The sequence below is a fragment of the Carassius carassius genome, chromosome 1 (assembly GCF_963082965.1).
Source record: "Carassius carassius chromosome 1, fCarCar2.1, whole genome shotgun sequence".
Classification (NCBI taxonomy): Eukaryota; Metazoa; Chordata; class Actinopteri; order Cypriniformes; family Cyprinidae; genus Carassius; species Carassius carassius.
In genome coordinates, this window is record NC_081755.1 from 28,938,658 (window position 1) to 28,959,534 (window position 20,877).

Below are 20,877 nucleotides of genomic sequence, written 5' to 3' on the forward strand. Positions count from 1 at the left end.
TTAGATAATACTTACATAAATAATTCATCAAATAAATAAATAATATAAACATTTAACCAATGAATGAGCATTAAGAAAAATCTTTAGTTGTGTTTTGTATAAATGTTTCGTGCCTTGGCTAGGTAGGCAGCATACTAAGTTTTGAGACACAGCCGTTCAGTATACACAGCACAACCCACGGGCTACTGGCTGAATGATTTTGTGTGTATATAAAGACAGGTTATGTATATGTCCAACAAACTTTCTTTTATAATTATGTAGCTGTTTAAGCTGAGGGACAGTTGGTACTAATTCATTTTTTTAATGCTGTGAAAGTGAATGGTGACTGAGGCTGTCAGTACTTAATGTTCTGCATTCATAATGTGAGTAAATAATGATTTTTGGGTGAACTATCCCTTTAAATATATCGTAAAAAAATCTAAATGTATTGTTTTCACCTTCTGTTTCCAGTATTTATATTCCAGGTTGCTGGTTGTGTGGCAGATGCAGGAGGGTTCATGTGTTGGGCACAAGCCAGAGGTCTCTGCACTTTCAGGGATCACAAGAAGATAATTCCCCTCCCCCTGAATAGATTAAAATGCTAATTTCTGTATGAAGTCTTTGTGTCTGCCCATCGAGACTACAGCTACACGAGGGTCTCAAGGGAGACAAGGGGACATCTGGACCCTGCTTCATCTTCTATCCCAGCCATTAAAAAACATAAACGCTCTCCCTCAACACATGCATAATATGACTTGTTCTCCTAGGATGAGATGTGAGACAGTCGTTTAAATAGAATTCTGCACATTTCAGTTTTTACAGTCATATATAGAGAACTTCCAATAAATGACTATAAACTGATTATATGCACTGTAAAACACAAACTAATAATAAAATATAAATTATAACACTCAAATACAGTAGAATGTAATTTGAATATATTTTAAAATGTAATTTATTCCTGTGATGGCAAAGCTGAGTGTTCAGCATCATTACTCCATTCTTCAGATTCACATGATTAATCAGAAATCATTCTGATATGATTTGCTGCTCAAGAAACATTTCATATCTTAATATTTATGTGGAAACAATGCATTTGTTTTCATGATTTTTTGATTCATAAAAAAACAGCATTTACTTGAAATATAAATATTTTGTAACACTATTTGTCTTTTGATTAATTTAATAAATAATTTAATAACATTTATTGTAAAAAATAAAACGAAAAATCATATATAGAGAGACAGAAAGAGAGTTGGAGTTACAGCTATGCTAGGAATAACATATATATATTTCCGTTTTCGACTACACATCTGTGTCAGATATACACAATGTTATTTTGCTCTTGAAGGTGAATCCCCAGTTCAGATGTTTTTCTTGTGTTTTGGATTTTCATTAAATAGTCAGAAGCCCATCATTTCTGTGTTGTGCTCAGTCCAGAGCACATTCTTCACAGGCTGTTCTCCCAAACAAAAGATGCAAGACTAGTTATACACTAGCACGTCTCAGAAAATGGGTAAAATTTAAATAGCAACTATTTCTAGTCCAAACATGAAATATATGATCTAAGATGGACAATGACACTGCAGTCTACAAAAAGGTTTTAAATTAACTTTATTGAGGTACATTTAGATTTTGAAAATTAACAGCACAAATGCATTTTTACATCATGATCAACTGCATTTATAAAGATCTTGATTTTATTAAATCATTAACATTATAACAATAATAATAATATTAATAATAGCTACAAAACAACAATTTGGCAACACTGACATACTGTAAGTGGTTCATGGTCAACTAATTTACACTAATCTGCATTACATTCAACATTCAGAGTCAGTACACATTAATCAGATAGATTAGACTCATAACTGTCTAACATTTTATAGCTTACTTTTACCAGTCATTCTCTTTCTATCTGCCCATCATGAGAGACAGCAAAAAAACTGAGATGTCAACAGTGTCAACTCCGGTTCAAGTGATCTTCATTCAATTATGGTTGTGAATGAGCCACAAGTTTTTAAATATCAAAGTTATAATATACTGTATGTAATAATCTTCAGTGTTATAAAAAGTAGCTTTAAAATAAAAAATAAAAAAATCAGTTTAAATCAAAGTGTTCAGAAAAGGAAAGATCATGATTTTAATCTACAATGAAGGAATATCTACTTCTGTTAAAAACCTAAGTAAGACTATTTAAGTAAGACTATTTTGAGCGTCACTGGACTCCAACTTTCTCCCAGTGTCCATGTGTCTGGCTGCAGGTCCCAGAGTTAGTCAGTCTTGTCAGTCTTTTGTTTCCAGGGGTAAATGAGTTCTCCTACAAACAGCTTCTTGCACAATGCGACCCAGGAATCCTTAGGGTTACAGCTATAAGTGGGCATCCGGTAACACTGCAGTACAGAGCTGCATTTCAGTGGGTTGATCTGAAGTTGGAGAAAAGAAAATACATTTTTCATTCATGTTTGCTCATCTGGTACAGAGACAAGTAAAGGATGTCCAATGTTTGCACTGCACAGTGAGCCAAACAAAGGTAGTCAATAACCCTCACATCCATCCCACAAAATCAACAGGTCAAACCCAAACCACAAATGAAACCCAAGCATAAATAAACCATGGGACGACAAGCTGTTTTAGCAACAATCAACCTACCTCCATCATCAGGTGAAGAGGAGTTCCTGGCTCCTGACAAAGCACATTGAATTTAACGCCCTCTGGAATACAAAGAGATCCGTAAAGTACTTATCAGTTGTATAAACACATAATTAAGCAAGCAGTTTTCACAGGAGGTCAGTATATGACTGCAGTACATGGCCTAGAAGTATACTCAGAGTTTCATCTCTATCATCAAGTGTTACATAAGAAGAGAAAGTTACAAGAAGTATGGCGTTTTTTGATTGATTTCAGTGTGTGGTATAGTATGGCTCACCTGCCAGTCTGTATGGTCTGCAGATCCGTAGGCCGATGGCAAACAGGGGCAAGGAGTTGATGAAGTCCACACTAAGATGAATCACTCCCTGAAACAGCACCACCACCAGCCGCAGCTAGAAACACAGAAACAAGATGCTTATGTTAGCAATATATAAATTCAAATATTCATGATTTTTATGAATCTTAAAAAAAAAACAGCATTATGATTTCCACAATAGTATTAAGCAACACAACTCTTTTCAACATCGATAATAAGAAACGTTTCTTGCAGATCAGCATATTAGAACGATTTCTAAAGGATCATGTGACACTGTAATGACTGCTGAAAATTCAGCTTTGCTATCACGTGAATATATTACATGTTAAAATATATTACATTAGAAAACTGTTATTTTAAATTGTAATATTATTTTACAATATTCCTATTTTTTATTGCATTTTTGATCCAATATATGCAGTGATGGCAAGTATAAAAGACTTAACTATATTATATACGTAACTAATAAAATAAAAAAATTCACACATACCCTCGACCTTTGAACAGTACTAAATAGGCCATTGCAAGCAATAAAATCATCAAGAGTCAGTAGCTAAAACATGATAATGACCATATAATGATTTAATAATTTTCATAATGACCAAATTCATAATGCCCCCCGAAAATGAAAATAAAAACAAAACCAGTCATAAGTAGCACAGGTATATTTGTAGCCATAGACGACAATACATTGTATGGGTAAAAATAATTTATTTTATGCCAAAAATCATTAGGATATTAAGTAAAGATTATGTTCCGTGAAGATATTTTATAAATTTCCTACCGTAAATATATCAAAACTTAATTTTTTATTAGTAACATGCATTGCTTAGGACAACTTTAAAAGCGATTTTATAAATATTTAGATTTTTTGGATTTTTTTCCCCCTCCGATTCCAGATATTCAAATAGTTGTACCTCAGCTAAATTTTGTCTTGTCCTAACAAACCATACATGAATGAAAACTTATTAATTCAGCTTCCAGCTTTCTTTTACTCCACTTTCTACTTTTAAAATGACCCTTATGACTGGTTTTGTGGTCTAGGGTCACATCTAGAGGCAAAGAAATGTAGCTTCTGGACTTCTGGACCGATGTAACATTTAAAAAAACTGTTGAGATGGAAAAAGTGTGAAACTAGACTCACCAGAGTAAAGACGAGGTAATACAGGGCAGTGGTGGGAAGCAGGAACAGCAGAATCGTAAAGAGCAAAGTGCCAATGAACAACTGCAAAGGAAACAGAGCAGTGTCAGATGTGTTCTGTAGGGATGTGCTAAATAGATGGCAGTTGTGTAGGACGTGTACCTGGTCCAGGTCATAGGAGCACGAGTCAACCCTCTGCCTCAATACATTCCATTTCTTTCCCCTGAAGAGCCGCCACAGGGCGGAGAGACCATAGATCTTCAGACAGTAGAGTCTGACAGCAGAGATGGGAAAGTACACTTCACAAAACAAAGAAACTGTACTGCAGTTCTCAGAAAAGATTAAAGTCCCTGGAATTTTGTGTCAAGGTTAATATGTAAACAAAAGATGCAAGACTGTAAATATAAATGACAAGTAACTGCCCAGAAAAATCTGAGATAGAAACTTAAAGAGATAGTACTCCTAAAATTCTGTCATGGTTTATGTTCTCTCATGTCTTTCCCAACCTGTGTAATGTTCTTTCTAGAATGGAACATAAAAATCACTTTTATTTCAATCAATGAAAGGGAACAGTGACCTTGGTGGTCCATGATTCCTATCCACTTGTATAATATGTTAAAAATCAGCCTGGACATTGGACATTTTGTGAAATCAGAAAGTCATACAGGTTTACAATGACAAAGTGAATGAGTAAATAATATTTATTTCTGGGTGAACTATCCCTTTAAGAGGCGCAAATATAAAGGTTGATATTGCCCTCTACTGGAAATGCACAAAGATGACAGTAAGTTACAACAAAACCAAATCTCACCTTGCCCCGTACACATAAAAACAGTAGATGTGGAAAGTGAGGAGGGCCACAATGTCAGACAATATGGAAAAAGCAAAGGTCAATCCCAAGCAGGCTGAGAGCCCAACATACCACAGGATCCTCTCAATGAAAGGAGACATCAGGTGGATGTAACCTGCAGACACGATCACAAAACACAGATGCGAGTCATTCGTAAAGCATGGGACACTAATCATTAAGCACATCTTACCAGCGAACATGCACTCATTTCACATCCTTCTCTTCACTCTATGAGGAAGAAATCTCCAAACTCATCCTTTCTAATCATCCTAATACTCGTCTGCTTGATCCTATTCCATCTCATCTCCTTCAAGCCATTTCTCCTGCAGTTGTACCTGCACTCACTCATCAAAACATTCCTTCACACTGGTGCTTTTCCCTCAGCATTTAGACAGGCTCGTATAACCCCACTACTAAAAAAACACCCTCTTTCAGAGAACTACAGACCGGTTTCCCTTCTTCCTTTCATTGCAAAAACACTTAAATGTGCTGTGTTCAACCAAGTCTCTGCCTTTCTCACACAGAACAACCTCCTTGACAGCAACCAGTCTCGGTTGACATTCAACCAAGATTGCCTTGCTCTCAGAAGCCCAAAGACTGGCAAGAGAGGAAATTTTCAATACTTCTCTTGCTGGATCTGTCCGCTGCTTTTGACATGTTTAACCTCCAGATCCTCCTGTCAACCCTATTGGCAAAGGGCATTTCAGGAACCGCACTCCAATGGTTTGAGTCTTATCTCTCAGATGGGTCCTTCAAGGTATCTTGGAGAGGTGAGGTGTCACAACATCTAACTACTGGGGTGCCTCAGGGCTCAGGTCTTGGACCATTTCTCTTCTCTGTCTACACGGCATCATTAGGCTCTGTCATTCAGAAACATGGCTTATCATATCACTGCTATGCTGAGGACAATTAACTCCACCTCTCAAGTTATGATTGATGATCAGCTGACTTTCTCAGACCACATTGCTAAAACTGTCTGGTCCTGCAGATTTACTTTATTTAATATCAAGAAGATCAGGCCCTTTCTTTCGAAACATGCTTCACAACTCCTTCTTCAAGCTCTTGTTCTTAGAGCCCTGCATTTCAGCCTGGGCCCCTCGGGCCAATTTTCACGTCATAGTTCAGACACAGGCCGGGCCTCGTAGGCTTCCTGCTTATTTTTTTAGTTTAGACATCCATCAGTTAGTGATGAAAAAAATAATTGCAGCGCTGGTGGAAACAACACGAGACCGTGCTACCCCGACTGTCAAGAGTGGCTCGCCAGTGTTTACTATCCAACCAGCAGCAGTATGGTGCATGGCGTCAAATGTACACGCAATAGGCTTAAGCCAGTCGCAAAGCACCAGTAAAAGTAATTACCATAAATGTGACAGAGAAATAGTAAGGAGATATTTGAGTTATATTTACTAATAAACTAGTGTTTTCTGAGTCTGTGTCGCAAGGATTAAGTTGCCGATCCACATTAGAGGTGCCTTTAGAGAGAAGTGCATCTTTACAGATTATGATTATAATGAAAGAGTTTTTGTTTTCAATTTGTTTTATTTCATTAAGTAGTCATTTAAATCTTTCTATAGATGTTTATCATATCTATAAGACATGTTTTTGCTGAGCTTCGGTTCATTTTTGTACTCCTGTTAAAGACGAGATTGCAGAAAATGCATCATTTTTGTTTTCTTTATTTTATAAAATCACAACGTTTTGTTGATATTGTGAGTACACACAAATAAAAGTAGACCCTACTTAAGCAGTTTTTTGCAAATAATAAAAATAAAACCTTGCTACGTGTAGTACGTTAATTTAACTGAGACTTGTTATAACACTTGCATTTCGTTGCTCTTTTTGTTGTTTTTGATTGCTTCCATTGCCATCATTTGTAAGTTGCTTTGGATAAAAGTGTCTGCTAAATGACTTAATGTAAATTTAACACTATGAGAATGCTTGACCTGAAGATCTACTTACTGATCCACAGATGAATGTGGTAGAGAAAGAATCTCCCCAGGACCTGGTCAAGAGCTCTGTTCATCTTGAGTCCAGCAGGAGCTCCCATCAGCCATTCTAACAGCTCCTGCAGCTCTTTAGCCACACGCTGCCAGATAACTCAAGATTGTCAGAAAGACATCGGACTACACATTTATATATACACACTACCCTTTAAATCTTTGTTTGGGGTTAGAACGATTATTATTTATTTATTTTTTTAGAACACATTAATATTTTTATTCAGCAAGTAAAATTATCACAATTGACAGCAAACAAATGCAAACATTTCAACAAATAAATGCAGCTTTGTCAAGCATACAAGACTTCCAAAAATATTAGTAAATCTTACTGATTCCAGACTTTTCCACAAGTGTGATATAATATGTGTCATACTTACATCAGCCACAGGTACCAAAGTATCTGCTAATTTGCTGATACGATTCTCCCTATAAAGCCATGAGATAAGCAGCAAACCAAGGGCTATGTCCACAAGAAAAGACACAAAAATGTTTGCTTTTCTGCAAAGGATCAAAAAAAGAAGGGTGTGAGAATATGACTTATTTTTAATAACACAAGAACAACATGATGCATGGATCAATAACACAATGCTTTGTCTCAATATGTGTTTTTAAAAATAAGTAACATACGGTATTTACTGTGTAAAAGTCTGAATATCGGATTTTTTTTTTTTTTTAACCTTTTTATGACAAGGCAAGTTTAATGTAATGATATTTAGCAATTAATAACTCATGATAATTTGTAATATATATATATATATATATATATATATATATATATATATATACACACACAGTACACACAGATAAAGAGAGAAAGAGAGATGTAAAAACTCTTATTTTATACATTCATTGAAAAACATTTATCATTGATGTTACGCTACAAATGTCCTAATATTACAACTTTTCTCAAAATTAGTGAAGCGTTTTTAAAAACTAATGAAACCAATTCAAATGAATTCAAAGAGTACATTTCTAAGAAGTTGGCACATGTATTCTAAACCAAATCTTTGTCTTTTTGTTATCAATGATGCTCTTGTTTGTCACCGACCCAAGTACTGTACCTCATGAATTCCATGTGTGTGGCAGCTTTTTTAGGAGAGAAAACAGTCTTGAAATGAACTGCTCTGTATCCCGACTGAACACAGGTGGACAGCTTGCTTGAGATGAACAGCACTGGACTCAAATGTAAAATCCTGTAAAATACCAAAAGATCAGAGTATGAATTGTCATCATCACTCTACAGTCTCGACTGAACAGGTTCAAGCCGAGACACATCAACTCACCTGAAACTGCACAACCAGTGCCACAGAGACAGCAGCCATGTCAGGAAGATGCAGAGCGGGACCGACGCTTGTTTCAGAAGCTCTGCAATAATACTAGCCTCCCTGCCTTCAGACTGCCAGTGGGTGAGCTTGAGCGGCCCATCGTCATATTTGTCGAGGAAAAAGAGAGGCTGACTTTGATCAACTGTCTGGAAGACCAAGCGCAGCTCTGAGGGCTCAACATCAGACTTCTGGCTGACATCCTGTACCGGGTGAAGCTGGGACAGCATCACCTTCCTCTGATCGTAATGAATGAGGACGATCTTATCATCGCCGTTCTTCTGCTCCTGCAGATGTATCCCATTGTTTCGGACCACCTGACACGTAAAGCCTCTTTTGCCAATCTCACGGCTCAACTGCAGCCAACATTTCTGAGGAAAGATGGTACTCAGGTCTTTTAGGAAGCTTTCCATTCCTTCTTGGCCTTCTTTGGGCATACTCCAGGAGCCCAGGACGGTCAGCTCCACCTGAGTCTGGCTCTGCAGCTCACTCAGGTACTTCTTCACCTGTCCCGGTATGAAGGGGTAGTGAACGACAGCCAGCACCACAGCAGAAGTGTGCCCCGGGATCCAGCGCCCCACCAGCAGGCCGCTGTCAGCAGTGTTACAGCACTGGGGAAAGAAGATCTTCAGCACCATTGTGGTGTGCTATAAAGTCCAAACGATACACTCCTGTATAGGCAAAAATAAATTTTGTAAATATGCATACAGTTCCTATAATGGAAAGTTTTGAGTTGTCAAGTCAAAGACAAACATGCAGTTTGCTCAGAAGCCCCCACAGATCGAGAGAGAACAGATCTGCTGTAACGTTACTCGTCCCCTTACAAATCAATTGAACATGAATTTGGGTCGTTTCTGTGGAAACTACACGCTCCGGGCAAAACTCATATAGATTTAATTCGCACTTTTAATGTTACCAAATGCAGGGACATGCTACTCCATGTTGTAAATATTAGTTAAGTACTCACAAATTTACCTTGTGTGATTTAAAGGGCAAGGACTTCTGAGAAGTTGCTCTTATCTTGTAACCGACAACGTGCAGGTTAACTCTACTGTGTGCGATAACCAACGCTAGCATGCTCCCAACAAATTAAAAATGAAATCATGAGAAAACAGCAGCCGGGATAATAGTCCGGTTGTGACTCCTGCTAAACTGACTAAAACGGGTTTACCGTAGAAGTAGACAAAACTAAACATTCGTATTGTTGATAGTCCGTCACTGAATGTCGGTCGGGTGAACTCAAGGGACACTTTCAGTTCCGACAGAAATAATAATCAAGTAGCGCTTGATTTATTCGACTTTATTATACGCCTGCAGGTTTAACCCCGATGTACATAGAATACATTCATACGTTATATGAAGAGATAAATATTGCTCAATGCTCATATGACAATTTTGAAGCAAAGGCGATTAAATAATTCATAACAATCATTGCATTTTAGTGTGTTCTTTTATTTTCTACACACCATTATAATTGTGTGTTAATCTCGTTCTTAAACACAATTTTTCATTTGCATGCTATAGTCTTTGTCTTACAGGCCTAAACCTAACAGACCATTCGGATCATTAGGACCAAGTTAGTTAGAAAAACAAAGGTTTCATTCAAAACAAGTCAGCTAGAAGGAAGCAGCTTCCAGAAGAGATCAGATAGGCTACTACAACAGACTTCACATATAAATCCAGACTAAAACACATCTGTTTACTGAATGAGCGCCGAGTCCTTCTGACTGCTCTGTATCATCTTATGTAGCTATTCTTATCCCTTGTTTTATTTTTATTTTATTTTTAGGCATCTGTTATGATTACTTAAAAGATTTCATTTAAAGCACTTATTAGCATAATGAAATGTGCTAAAGAAACTTGCCTTGTTTAAAAGCCAGAAGAGTCACATGAACTGCCGATGGCTGAATGTGTCTGAATGGGACTTATCCTAACTGAAACGTTAGCTATCTTAACATTCAAGACAAAAAAAAGGGTCCTCTAAACAACCAGCCTTTCTTTCCTGATAACAGCTTCACACATGATAACACTTGAATTTCAGGAGGGAACTGAAGCAAATATGAACATGAGCTGTGGATGAACGTTTAAGTCACTCCGCAAATTTAACTTGTCTTTTTTATTTTTTCACCCCTTTTTTTAAAGTGGTGCAGAACTTTTTAAAATTCATATAATACCATCTGCACTAAAATGTTTAATGATCCTTGACAAAAGTATGTTGGAAAATAAAAAAATATAATAAAACAGCCCAAATCCGTCTGCACTGTTCATTATTAGCAACATTATTTGCCTGTTCTCAATTTCAAATAAAGTGTTAACCAGTGTTGGGCAGTAACTAGTTTTAAGCAACTAATAATATTACTTTTTACAGTACCTAGTAGTGTAACTAATTACTAATAAGATTTTTTTTTAGAATATTACATTTACCATCCATAAAACAGCTCTTTGGTTATATTGATGCCTTAACCCCTGCTGATTTAACATCCAACAATACCTAGATTTATTTTCATAATTCACATGAAGTCAGTAGTGCATCAAGCAAGCTTGAAATATGAAAAAGCTTACATTCAGCGAATGGAAATATTGACATTGTATTGATTTTGTCAGGACAAAAAAAAAATGTTCTGAACACCGATGTGTAAGTTATGGCATTGCATTGCATGGCTTGCCCCTCCTTTGATCCACATATAAATGATATTACTATGATTAAAAATCTTACAAATGTATTTCTTTTGATAAAATACATTATGAAGCATAATCATATATGGGTAAAGAGAAATTAAAAAAGAGTGTTTGTAATAACCTTTGCCTGTAGGAATGTTGCCAGAAAGTAATACATAAAGCAATAATATAAAATGAGTAACTAGTAATGAGTAATAAATGACATATTCGGAATAAGGAGCCCAACACTGATGTGATAGAGGTAGAAATAGTATAGTTTCCAGAAGATGGCGCTAGAATTGCATTAACAATGATGGAGTCATGAACTCCAACTTCAATATCCAGGATGTTGAAATGAAACTTAAATGGGAATAACAGGAATAACAGGAGGAGTTTGCTAAACCGCAATAAAACGAAATTCAATACAGACATACAAAAGCTTTAAGACAAAACATACATACTCACATGATTAATCACTATTTGCTTATCAAGGTACAAACATCCGTTGAGGAGAAAATGAATTAAAGGAAAACCGTTCCTTTATTTCCTGCAGCTGTAATGTAAATCAGATGTTGAGTTCAGAACAGTTCAACAGTTAACCTTAGCCAGCAGATTTCTAAAGGGATAGTCGACATAAATAAATATATTTCATCTGCAGAACATAAGAAATATTTAATATTCACTGTCGCTGTGTGGACAAATAAATGCAGTCAATGGGAACTGAAACTGTTTAATTGTGCCACAAAGTAGCCTACCACAATGTGTATTCCGTCTTGTTCAAATACAGAATAACAATAGTTTTCAACATTTGATTAAAGCACTTCTACGTACAATGTCCCATAAAAAATAGATTTATATTATTTCAGTTAAGAGTAATCCTGTAGCACCTGTCCACAAACCTGGCTCCTGATTATGTAACAGTAGGCTACACCTGTGTCCTACATACACGCCTCTTCAGTGAGCAAAGTTCTTTAGCACAAAGACGAGCTTTTCTTGTAAAGCCTGGCGCCACGCACGTGACGCTTCTGAATGCAAGGGATTTTTTTGTCTCGTTTTCATGAATTCCCAATAACTTCATAATGATTCATGCCCATTACATGCATCTTCATCATCATTCGTTGTTGTTTTTGTTATTTATAATGTTTATTATTATTATTTATTTAAAAAAAGCACCGAAGATTTAGAAGTAGATGATACGTTTGCTTAGTAATTTGTAAGTCGCTATGTAAATTGTGTGAGAAAAAAAAAAAAAACTGGAAAAATATATTGATGCAAAGCAAAAATGGGGTCGCGATAACAAATGGTTTCATACAAAAAAATAAAAGATAAAACGTATAGGGAAGAAGCTTTTCTAAACATAGGCTACTATTCTAGGAAACCTCACGAGGCTTTGTTTACGTGGTTTGGAATTCAGTGATGTGGCCTCTGGATCACGTGACTTAAAAAAAAAAATAAACTTCACACCGAAAGTGACCAGAGTTTATTTTCTTTATCTGATGCTTAACAGCATTGCTTTTGTGATAACGTAGCCAACTTTATGTGACGGGAGGACAGGTCAAATTCCTAAGGAGGCAAAGAATGAGAAAGTGAAGTTCAGCTCATCTTAACATATAGTTTCTACGTGTTTTAGAATTAGGTGATTGTATTGTTGGATTCCCTATCTCAAGAAGTAGGCCTATTCCCCATTTTCCACGAATAGCATGATTCGAACAATTGCAGTTTTTTTACGAGAAACAGCACCATCTATAGTGAATTATAGCCACCATGGGAGCAGGCCTCCTAGCTGCTTTCACTTTCGTTTTCCCGTAAAGCACTTGGAGTATGCGGTAGGTTAAAGATAAAAAAAAAAGGCAGATGTGTTTTGAATAGCAAACAACACATGTCAGCCGTGAAGGAACAAGGTAAGGATCATTTCATGTACGTAATTATGTTAACAGGTAGTAATGATGAAAGCATTTTATAGATTTCTCCTGTACTGTGACTTTGCTGTTTAAGAGAGAGGTGGCTGACTGAGTCAGATTTTATGATTTTTTTCAATTAATCTGGCTTTGTGAACGAAACAGATGTGCAAAAATATGCAACTGATTTCTGTTGGCGGCATCCGTAACACAGTGCGCGTTTGGAAATATGCATTAGCGTGTGTGATGAAATTAATAATAATAATAATAAATAGACCTGTCATCACACACTGTAAATATCTGCGGAGGCATCTAGAGAAGACACGAACCCAGACAGATGGTGATGTAGGTGATGATGGCATTGCACCAAAATGTCATCGAATAAAAATGCGCCTAACATGTTCAAGCAGTTGCTCAATCTGATAAAGAAGGTTGTTTCAGGGAAAAGCTCTGATAATTGACACATGCCGGTTTGTTTAGATTCTCTTCCTTATGTGTGGAAGTGCAAGCACGTTATTCTCCGCTAGTTGTCCTCCTACTGTAAATATGTGCCTTTCTGAGAAATACAGAGAAACGAAAGTATAACCAGTAACTGAAAGGCAAACATATCATTGTAAAGAAAATACACCCTCTAATTTGCATGACTGGAATTTCAGTTTCACAATGATATCATTTAAACGAATCACAGAGTCAGAAGAGTTCATTTCATTTAAAATATATTTTGTTGTACAGGCTGATGTCATTCTTCTTGTTAAATGGGGTTTCAGATATGGCTTATTCACATGTAAATCTCATTGACTGGGCCATGAAGACTAAAAGCTCATGCAGACAATAGATTTTTGAATCCCCTGAAATTGCATGCAAAACTTTTAAACGTTCTTTTTTTGTAAAATAACTTTAGCACAAATGATGTCTAATAAGCAGAACTTCTGTGCAGTGCATGTCTGAGTGCTTTTAATATGCATGCTGTCATGCAATCTAAACTCTATCAGGGTGTGTAAGAAATGGAAACTCATGTATAAGAATAAGAAACTTATGGATACATGCTTGCATGGTCCGCAGATGTGGATTTACTGCAGAATTCAGTTTCATTTACGGCTAATGCTTTACGGATCTAAACCACTGTGGATCTGAACTGATCTGTCAGCATGCATAATTCACAACAACCGTAACAGTAAGATGAGCATGTTTAACCCTTAGATTCATGAACTTAATATATATATATATATATATATATATATATATATATATATATATATATATATATATATATAAACTCTTTGTTTAGATGTTCTCAGTGTTCTTTTCTTTTAATATTTAGTTACAAATCTGCCAGTTGCAACCACAAATAATTGTAACTATTCCAGAAGTTCTGCGATTTTGAATTTATCATAAAGAACACACACACACACACACACACACACACACACATTAGGGTATTATGTGGCCATTAACCTTAGTTGATCATTGTCCATTCAGATACTTTTCTTGGTATCTATTCTTTGGTTAAAAAAAGAAGAAGAAAAAAGGGAACTTTATTTGGAAATGCTTAAATTTTTATAAGAGAAGTGAAAGAAGACGCGTTACTATGATCTCGTTCGGGTAGGAGTGGCTAATCCTGAATTGATTTCAGAGAAAGCCTAAGAGTAAAAGGATTCCGGGAAATGGGCGGAGCTGTTCGCCTTTATATGTAGAGCTTTCACAGCGCTGTCAGTTCATTCTGACATTAGAACGAGCAGAAGATTCTGTCTCGCGCTGAGGAGATCTCTATCGAGATATAACGGTGGAATAAATCAATGGGAGTTCAAACACGCCTGATTTTGGAAACGGCGACGAGAGTTTGTCAAAGGCAGAGTTGTACTGACTGCTCTTGGAGTTCACATTCGCTAAAACGGTAAGATTCTAGTTTTGAGGCTACTGTTAAAACAGTTTCACGGACTGTTTTCGATTGAAATGTTTAATTCTGCGATTTGTTTTGTTTATTTACGTTGTAATGCAACGCTTATAATAACACACATCAAGTTAACTTGCAAGATATTTTGTATTGCTACTGTAGCAATGTTAAAATATAAAGATGTATGAAATAAACTTTTGAATAGAAGTTTTATCAAATAATCTTAAACACCTAATGCCCTGATAATGAAGGATTAGTCAGATGAGTGAATACAGATGAATTTATTGCCTGTGTGGCGTTTGTCAGTAACTTACACCATGTAGATTGACTGGGAGTCGATTTCGGAAAGGCCACTGATTAACTGTGTTCTTCACTTGCTCTCCAACAGACAGATGAGTCTCTAGATGACCTTCCTGTGGTACGGCATGGAAGACCACACTGGTTGGTCTTTCCTGTAGGATGGTGGCGCACAGTTCAGTGGAAGGGAATCAAGGCACAGAAGAACCCCAAGCGAGGACAGAAGCCTCCCCAAAGTTCTCCCAATCCCAAACACCCAGGCCAAGCCAACTGGCAGCGGTTATCCAGACACATTTCAGGCCCTTCAACTATGCCAGGGACTTCAAGACCATCGCGAAGACCACCTCAATGCTAGAGGAGAGTGGCTTCTATTGGGGTCCCATGACTGTGGAGGAAGCACATCAGAAGCTGAAGAAGGAGCCAGTGGGAACTTTCCTGATCCGGGACAGTCGGCAGAGCGACGTTTTCTTTACACTGAGTTACACGGCACAGAACGGTCCCGTCAGTGTCCGGATTACCTTCAAGAATTCCAAATTCAGTCTGACTGGCAGCAAGGAATCTTTTGACTGTCTTTTCAAACTGCTGGAGCACTACATCAGTTCCCCGAAGAAGGGTCTCGTCAGGCCCTACAGGAAAGAACCGGTGCAATCCCTGCAGCAGCTGTGCCGCAGAAGGATTATCGAAACATGCAGTGGAAAAGACATCGACCGCATCCCTGTGCACCCGATCCTCAAAGACTTCCTCCATGCCTTCCCTCATCCGCTATGAAGATCAGACTCATTGCATTAAAGCGCTGCTGGAATATTCTGGAGATACTTGATGGACTCCTCGTGGTCCTGCTCTGTTTTAGGACGCAGGAATCATACTGTAGCACATTCTGGAATATCAGACTTGAACACTGCACAATGAAAGTTTACATTGTTTGTGAATGTTTACACTATACAGGAATATTGTGTTCCTTCGATTATATTTCTGCTATGCAGAAAGATTTATTTCAAAATAATACTTTTTATAAAAATAATAAATGTATTTGGAATCAACTTAAAACATCTCAATTTTTTACTTTATGTGTTGGGGGATTCAAAGACTCGGAGACCTGAATGGAAATGCTTGATTTCTGTTTTTATTATTATTATTAGATTTAGAAAAAGGCAGTCATCAAATAGAGTCGTTCCTAACTATTACATTTCAATTAAAGGCTTAGTGAATTCAAATGAATGGCTACCAAAAATACTAGTTATATTTAAATAAAAGGTTTTTAAATTATATTCAAATGAAGGTTTACATATCTAAAAAAAATGATCTATGTAGGCAAGAACTTTTCTTTCAGTACTGCTATTAGCTTTCATCTAAACAACATGCGTTAAATAACGGCCAGATGACATTTCAGATGATACTCAAAAGTGCTGAAATAGACTACAGGCAAGAAGTTTCCAAACTGAGCCTCACCCATGTCTAACAAGATTCAAGATTCATATCTTAGCCTAATCCCTGCCCATGAAACCCGCCTTTTTCTTCGAATCTGACAGGTCATGTTCAAGCTACGGTGTATTTTACTAGATTACGGGCTTTGTGTACCTGGATTCCTGAAATGACATTCAGACAGGGACTTATAGGAAGGTCAGGCCAGACATTCTGCACTGAACCTGGCTGATTAATCTAGGTAGTAGCGTGGATGAGGGGCGGAGCTGTGGTGACCGTAAACTGCCTATGGCTCAGACAGACATTTACAAGAAATGAAGTGGGTAGTGAGGACTGATGGAGTGTGACGGGGAGGAGCCTGTGATCTCCAGAGATGCTCGTACACATTATCAATAAAACTCTGCGACACTTCTTACAGGCTTACACAGAAAAATGACTAAGAACAAGACAATACTCGGCACTAGGGTTCACGTAAACTTTAGATCACTGCTTGGAATTCCATTCGCGGCTGAAGGAAGTGATCTGCACTGTTCAGTCATCAGATAAGACTATGACGAGATGTCGAAAGACTCAGATTGTGTTTTATTCTGTGTCAGACCCCGTTCTGAGTGATCCTCCTTGATAGAACAATGGGAATGAGCTGTTCTCTGGCTACATGTAGAGGTTCGAATCAATCATTAGCCAAACAGTGGATATAAACATGTCAAAGTTCAAAAGGAAGAGCTTTGTTACAAGTAAGCTTATCTTTTGGGGGGGGGGGGGGGTGAGTGGCTTCCTGATTCTAATGAATTCATGTTATCATAATGTGGAAGTGAGAGGGAAATCATTCGATGCGCCCAGCTGGCGTATTTATCAAGGGGTTTCCCTTCACCAATCTCAACGCAGATTATCGATTAACTTTGTACATTTAATTCACATGTTATTCTGACACAAATAGGAACTATTTACTCAGAAAGTGGAACGGAGAAGCCTTGTTTGATAAGGTTAGATAGGGCGCTGAGGTTGACTGCGTAAACTGGTCGATGTGGTGGAGGGTTGATCGGTCTATCTTCCCTCGCTCGCTCGCTCGCTCGTAGTGATTAATACACATGAAAGCGCAGTCACTTCCAGGAAAAGAGACAGTTGTGTTTCCCTGAAGAGCCCCTAATCTCCACTGCATCTGGCCTCAACTTACACAAACATACATGTGTACACACTCCTGAGCCGTGTATTTCCTTTTGGAACCACAACGCTCCTCTCCAAAATGACAGATATAAACACAAGCCCGTGTGGGTAATCTGTTCATAGAAACGGCCCTGGCTTGTGCTTTGAGTGCTCAGACTCAACCCATCCATGCAGAGAAGTAGCACTGAGCTGAGCTGACTTTCAAAGACTACAATAAAATGAATGCAAATAATAATTATAATTAAATCGTAATAGCTTATACATTGTAAAAAGAGTTTACATTTGTGGATAATAATAATAAAAAAGAAGAGTTTTTAGAGTCTGTTGGTAATAATAAAAAAGGTATACTGTATATGTGGCATGGAAACATACAGTATATATATATATATAATATTTGTGACAAAAAATGCAGTATTTGTACATAAAATAAAAAGTTAATATTTGTGGAAATGAACTTTTTTTGAAAATAAGTTACAAATAATACAGGTTTTTAAAGAAAATGGGGAAAAAACAAAACAAACTAACCATTTGTGGTAAATAATACATTTTTGAGAAAATCAAAATTTTCTTTGACTGAACTGATTTCTAAATGAAAAGTAGCTAACTTGTTGACTAACTAGATGTTGGTCTGGAAAATTATTAGCCGTGACCAAACTGTACATTTTAAAATCTAATCATAGTTCTGATGCTGAAGCCCCCTGGGAGTGGTTTTTGTAAAATGAAAAATGTTTCAGACCACAAAGCTATATTCCAGGAAGCAAGTGATAGGGCTACCCACATAATGGTTACTATGACAACACTCATCTCTTGCCATCCCACATCAAGGTAGAAGGTCCCCATGGCCTCCACTGAGAACATGTGGGCAGGACTTCAAATTTACTGATTCACAAAGATAAATGCGCTTCATGCGAACCGAACACAAAGACCACCATTCTGTCATCTCCTCAACCCCTTTTCCATAAATAAACAGGTGGGTTTTAGATGGTTTGAGTATTAGTCAAAAAAAAAAAAAATTTAGTAGTTCACACATAAGGTCCCTATGGGGTTTGTGGCCCCCTATGGCCTCTGTAGAGGTACTAACGGGGGCCCAATAACACCTATTTCACCTGATTTTGGCAGAAAAAGAAAGCAAATTAAAAAAAAAATCCATTTGAGGCAATTTCAACCAAATGTACATGCTTCATTATTTCATGCAACATTCAAATGCAGTATTTAAAATTAAAATATTCCAGTATACAGCTCATCAAGGAAAATCATTTTAAAGACTTAAACATAGCGCCTGCAGCAATCTCACCATCTATTTACAGTGAAATACAGGGCGCTGTATTGTGGCAAGTCATATGGCTGTTCTCAGGTAAATGCCGTATAATGCAAACCACAAGCTAGTGTGTGTGTTCTTCAGAAATAACACCCTTGTGATGCATCTTTCAGCAGAAAGCATGAGACACTATCAGCACGGGCTCCAGGAACAAGACCTCTAGAGAAAATGCCACTGAGTCTCTCATGAGACTCTCTGCATGCATCCATTTATGGTCACTTTTAATAAGCTTCGCATCAACCTGTTTCTACCATCCAGAACAACCACACTGAAGATAAAGGTCGCATTTCTTCATTTAACAGATGCTTTTATCAAAACCGACATACTTGAGACTGACATCACAGCCTAAATTTTTCACTGAAAGCGATTCACTGATAGTGAATTGAAAGAAAAAGAGTTTGACTAAAGGTTTACTACCCAGTCTCCTTCAAAACCTTTCCCAAGCCCTGAGGGGGGAATCAGTTTATTTAGGAGTGAATCCAGTTGCATGCGCATTTAATCTATTTCGACATGTTCACTCCTACAAAGGAGCACTAGTGATGTGGTCGAACCTTGTATCCCCCCACATTTGCACAAATAATAATAACAATCAAATAAAAGAAGAAAATAATATTAATAATAAAGAAAGAAAAGAAATTGAGAATGAATGAATAAATGAAAGAATGAATTAATAAATAAGAAAGTGAACAAATGAAAGGGGAGGCATATTAATATATTCAGGGGTAGTATTATAATAGTACAAATAAAATATATAATAATAAAAGTATACATTATGTCAATAGAATACATCGGTACAAGTAGACATGCCTAAACATATACGTATACATTAGTGCATATAGAAATGCTTAAACACGTACACATAGATACAAATTATTTCTATATCTGCTCCTAGATCTATATATTATTCATCTTTTCTAACTATATGTTTGTAAATTGTTGTTGGGAGAGTGCGTGGGTCCGGTGCCAGGATTCTGATGTATATTGAAATAAGTCAGAAATTCTTTCCAGATGTCCGTAAATATATTTTTCTTATTTGTGTGTGTTATTTTTTTCTAATGAATATATATTCTATAAGAAGGTTAGTCCAGTGGTTGATATGTATACCTTTTTTTATTTTTATTTTTTTTATTTCCAGTTTAGACCAGTTCCAGAGAGATGAAGAGGGTATTTTTATATTTAATCAGATGATTATCAATTTCTGTGGTTTTACCCAGTAAACAAAGAGATGGAGACAGAAGAATCCTACAGCCCATAATGATAGAAAGTTTAACGGTCGCTGATATCCAAAATGAATGAACAGGTTGGCAAGTCCATGTGGCATGCAAATAGTCATCGGTGCTACCCAGTGTGCATTGTGAGCAAATATCTGTCGCTTAGACCCATTTAAAAAAAAAATCCTTTGAGTGATGTGAGTCCTGTGATGTATCTTGTGCTGTATTAGTTGTAGGTTTGTATTGCTAGTCACAGAAAACATATTACCACAGATTTCTTTCCAGAAGCCAGTTTTCCCATTTAGCCATTGGTAAAATTATACTTTTATTAGTATAGAAATCCCTTTTTTTTTCTCAGTATCTAACAGATCCATAACTGGTGTTTGGATAAGCACTTAAAAATATTACGGGTGTGTTTAGAATGTATGAAAAATTGACTAAGAGAAATAACATCTGAATAAGCAGCCTACTTTACACAGTAAGTAGGAAAATAACCTCAAAAATGTAATTTTTATATTTGCGATGTCCCCACCCACAGGAATGCGGCTTTTTCATCACAGTAATAATATATGCACGTGTTAGTTACAAAACTGCTAATATATAATTTGTTTTTAATTGAAAAAAGGTTTTAACCAATCACAAGAAGCAGAACTGGACTCTGCCAGAGTTCCCCTTAATCATCAAGAGACCCAAACACTGAGAAACCCACCTATTCTAGGAAACGATGACTATCGGGAATTAAATAGACTTGT

General features: G+C 36.9%; 2 protein-coding genes across 4 annotated transcripts; one reads left to right on the forward strand and one right to left on the reverse strand.

Moving 5' to 3' along the window:
* Window positions 1–2,253: 2,253 nt before the first annotated feature.
* LOC132144296 (phosphatidylinositol N-acetylglucosaminyltransferase subunit Q-like) lies at window positions 2,254–10,261 on the reverse strand. Of its 3 annotated transcripts, none has more exons than XM_059555084.1 (11): window positions 10,128–10,261; window positions 8,225–8,934; window positions 8,003–8,134; window positions 7,319–7,439; window positions 6,901–7,027; window positions 4,903–5,056; window positions 4,254–4,365; window positions 4,095–4,175; window positions 2,912–3,026; window positions 2,635–2,696; window positions 2,254–2,408 (listed from the first exon to the last, which is right to left on the reverse strand). In XM_059555084.1, exons 2-11 carry the CDS (start codon window positions 8,899–8,901, stop codon window positions 2,256–2,258), a joined length of 1,734 nt encoding a protein of 577 aa, XP_059411067.1. In that variant the 5' UTR covers window positions 8,902–8,934; window positions 10,128–10,261; the 3' UTR covers window positions 2,254–2,255. The 3 variants fall into 3 exon arrangements, with proteins under 3 accessions (XP_059411067.1, XP_059411073.1, XP_059411061.1); XM_059555090.1 differs by lacking the exon at window positions 10,128–10,261 and adding an exon at window positions 9,231–9,503; XM_059555078.1 differs by lacking the exon at window positions 10,128–10,261 and adding an exon at window positions 9,239–9,502.
* Window positions 10,262–14,498: 4,237 nt separating this feature from the next.
* LOC132144320 (suppressor of cytokine signaling 1-like) lies at window positions 14,499–16,057 on the forward strand. The gene is made up of 2 exons (XM_059555101.1): window positions 14,499–14,713; window positions 15,102–16,057. Exon 2 carries the CDS (start codon window positions 15,173–15,175, stop codon window positions 15,776–15,778), a length of 606 nt encoding a protein of 201 aa, XP_059411084.1. The 5' UTR covers window positions 14,499–14,713; window positions 15,102–15,172; the 3' UTR covers window positions 15,779–16,057.
* The last annotated feature ends 4,820 nt before the right edge of the window (window positions 16,058–20,877 follow it).

Coding starts and splice junctions, on each gene's coding strand:
- LOC132144296 (XM_059555084.1), bottom strand. CDS start 8,901: ATGGTGCTGAAGATCTTCTTTCCCCAGTGCTGTAACACTGCTGACAGC. Junction 3,027..4,094: donor ATTACCTCGTCTTTACTCTG/GTGAGTCTAGTT, acceptor CTGTGTTTCTAG/CTGCGGCTGGTGGTGGTGCT. Junction 2,697..2,911: donor CAGACCATACAGACTGGCAG/GTGAGCCATACT, acceptor TTTGTATTCCAG/AGGGCGTTAAATTCAATGTG.
- LOC132144320 (XM_059555101.1), top strand. CDS start 15,173: ATGGTGGCGCACAGTTCAGTGGAAGGGAATCAAGGCACAGAAGAACCC.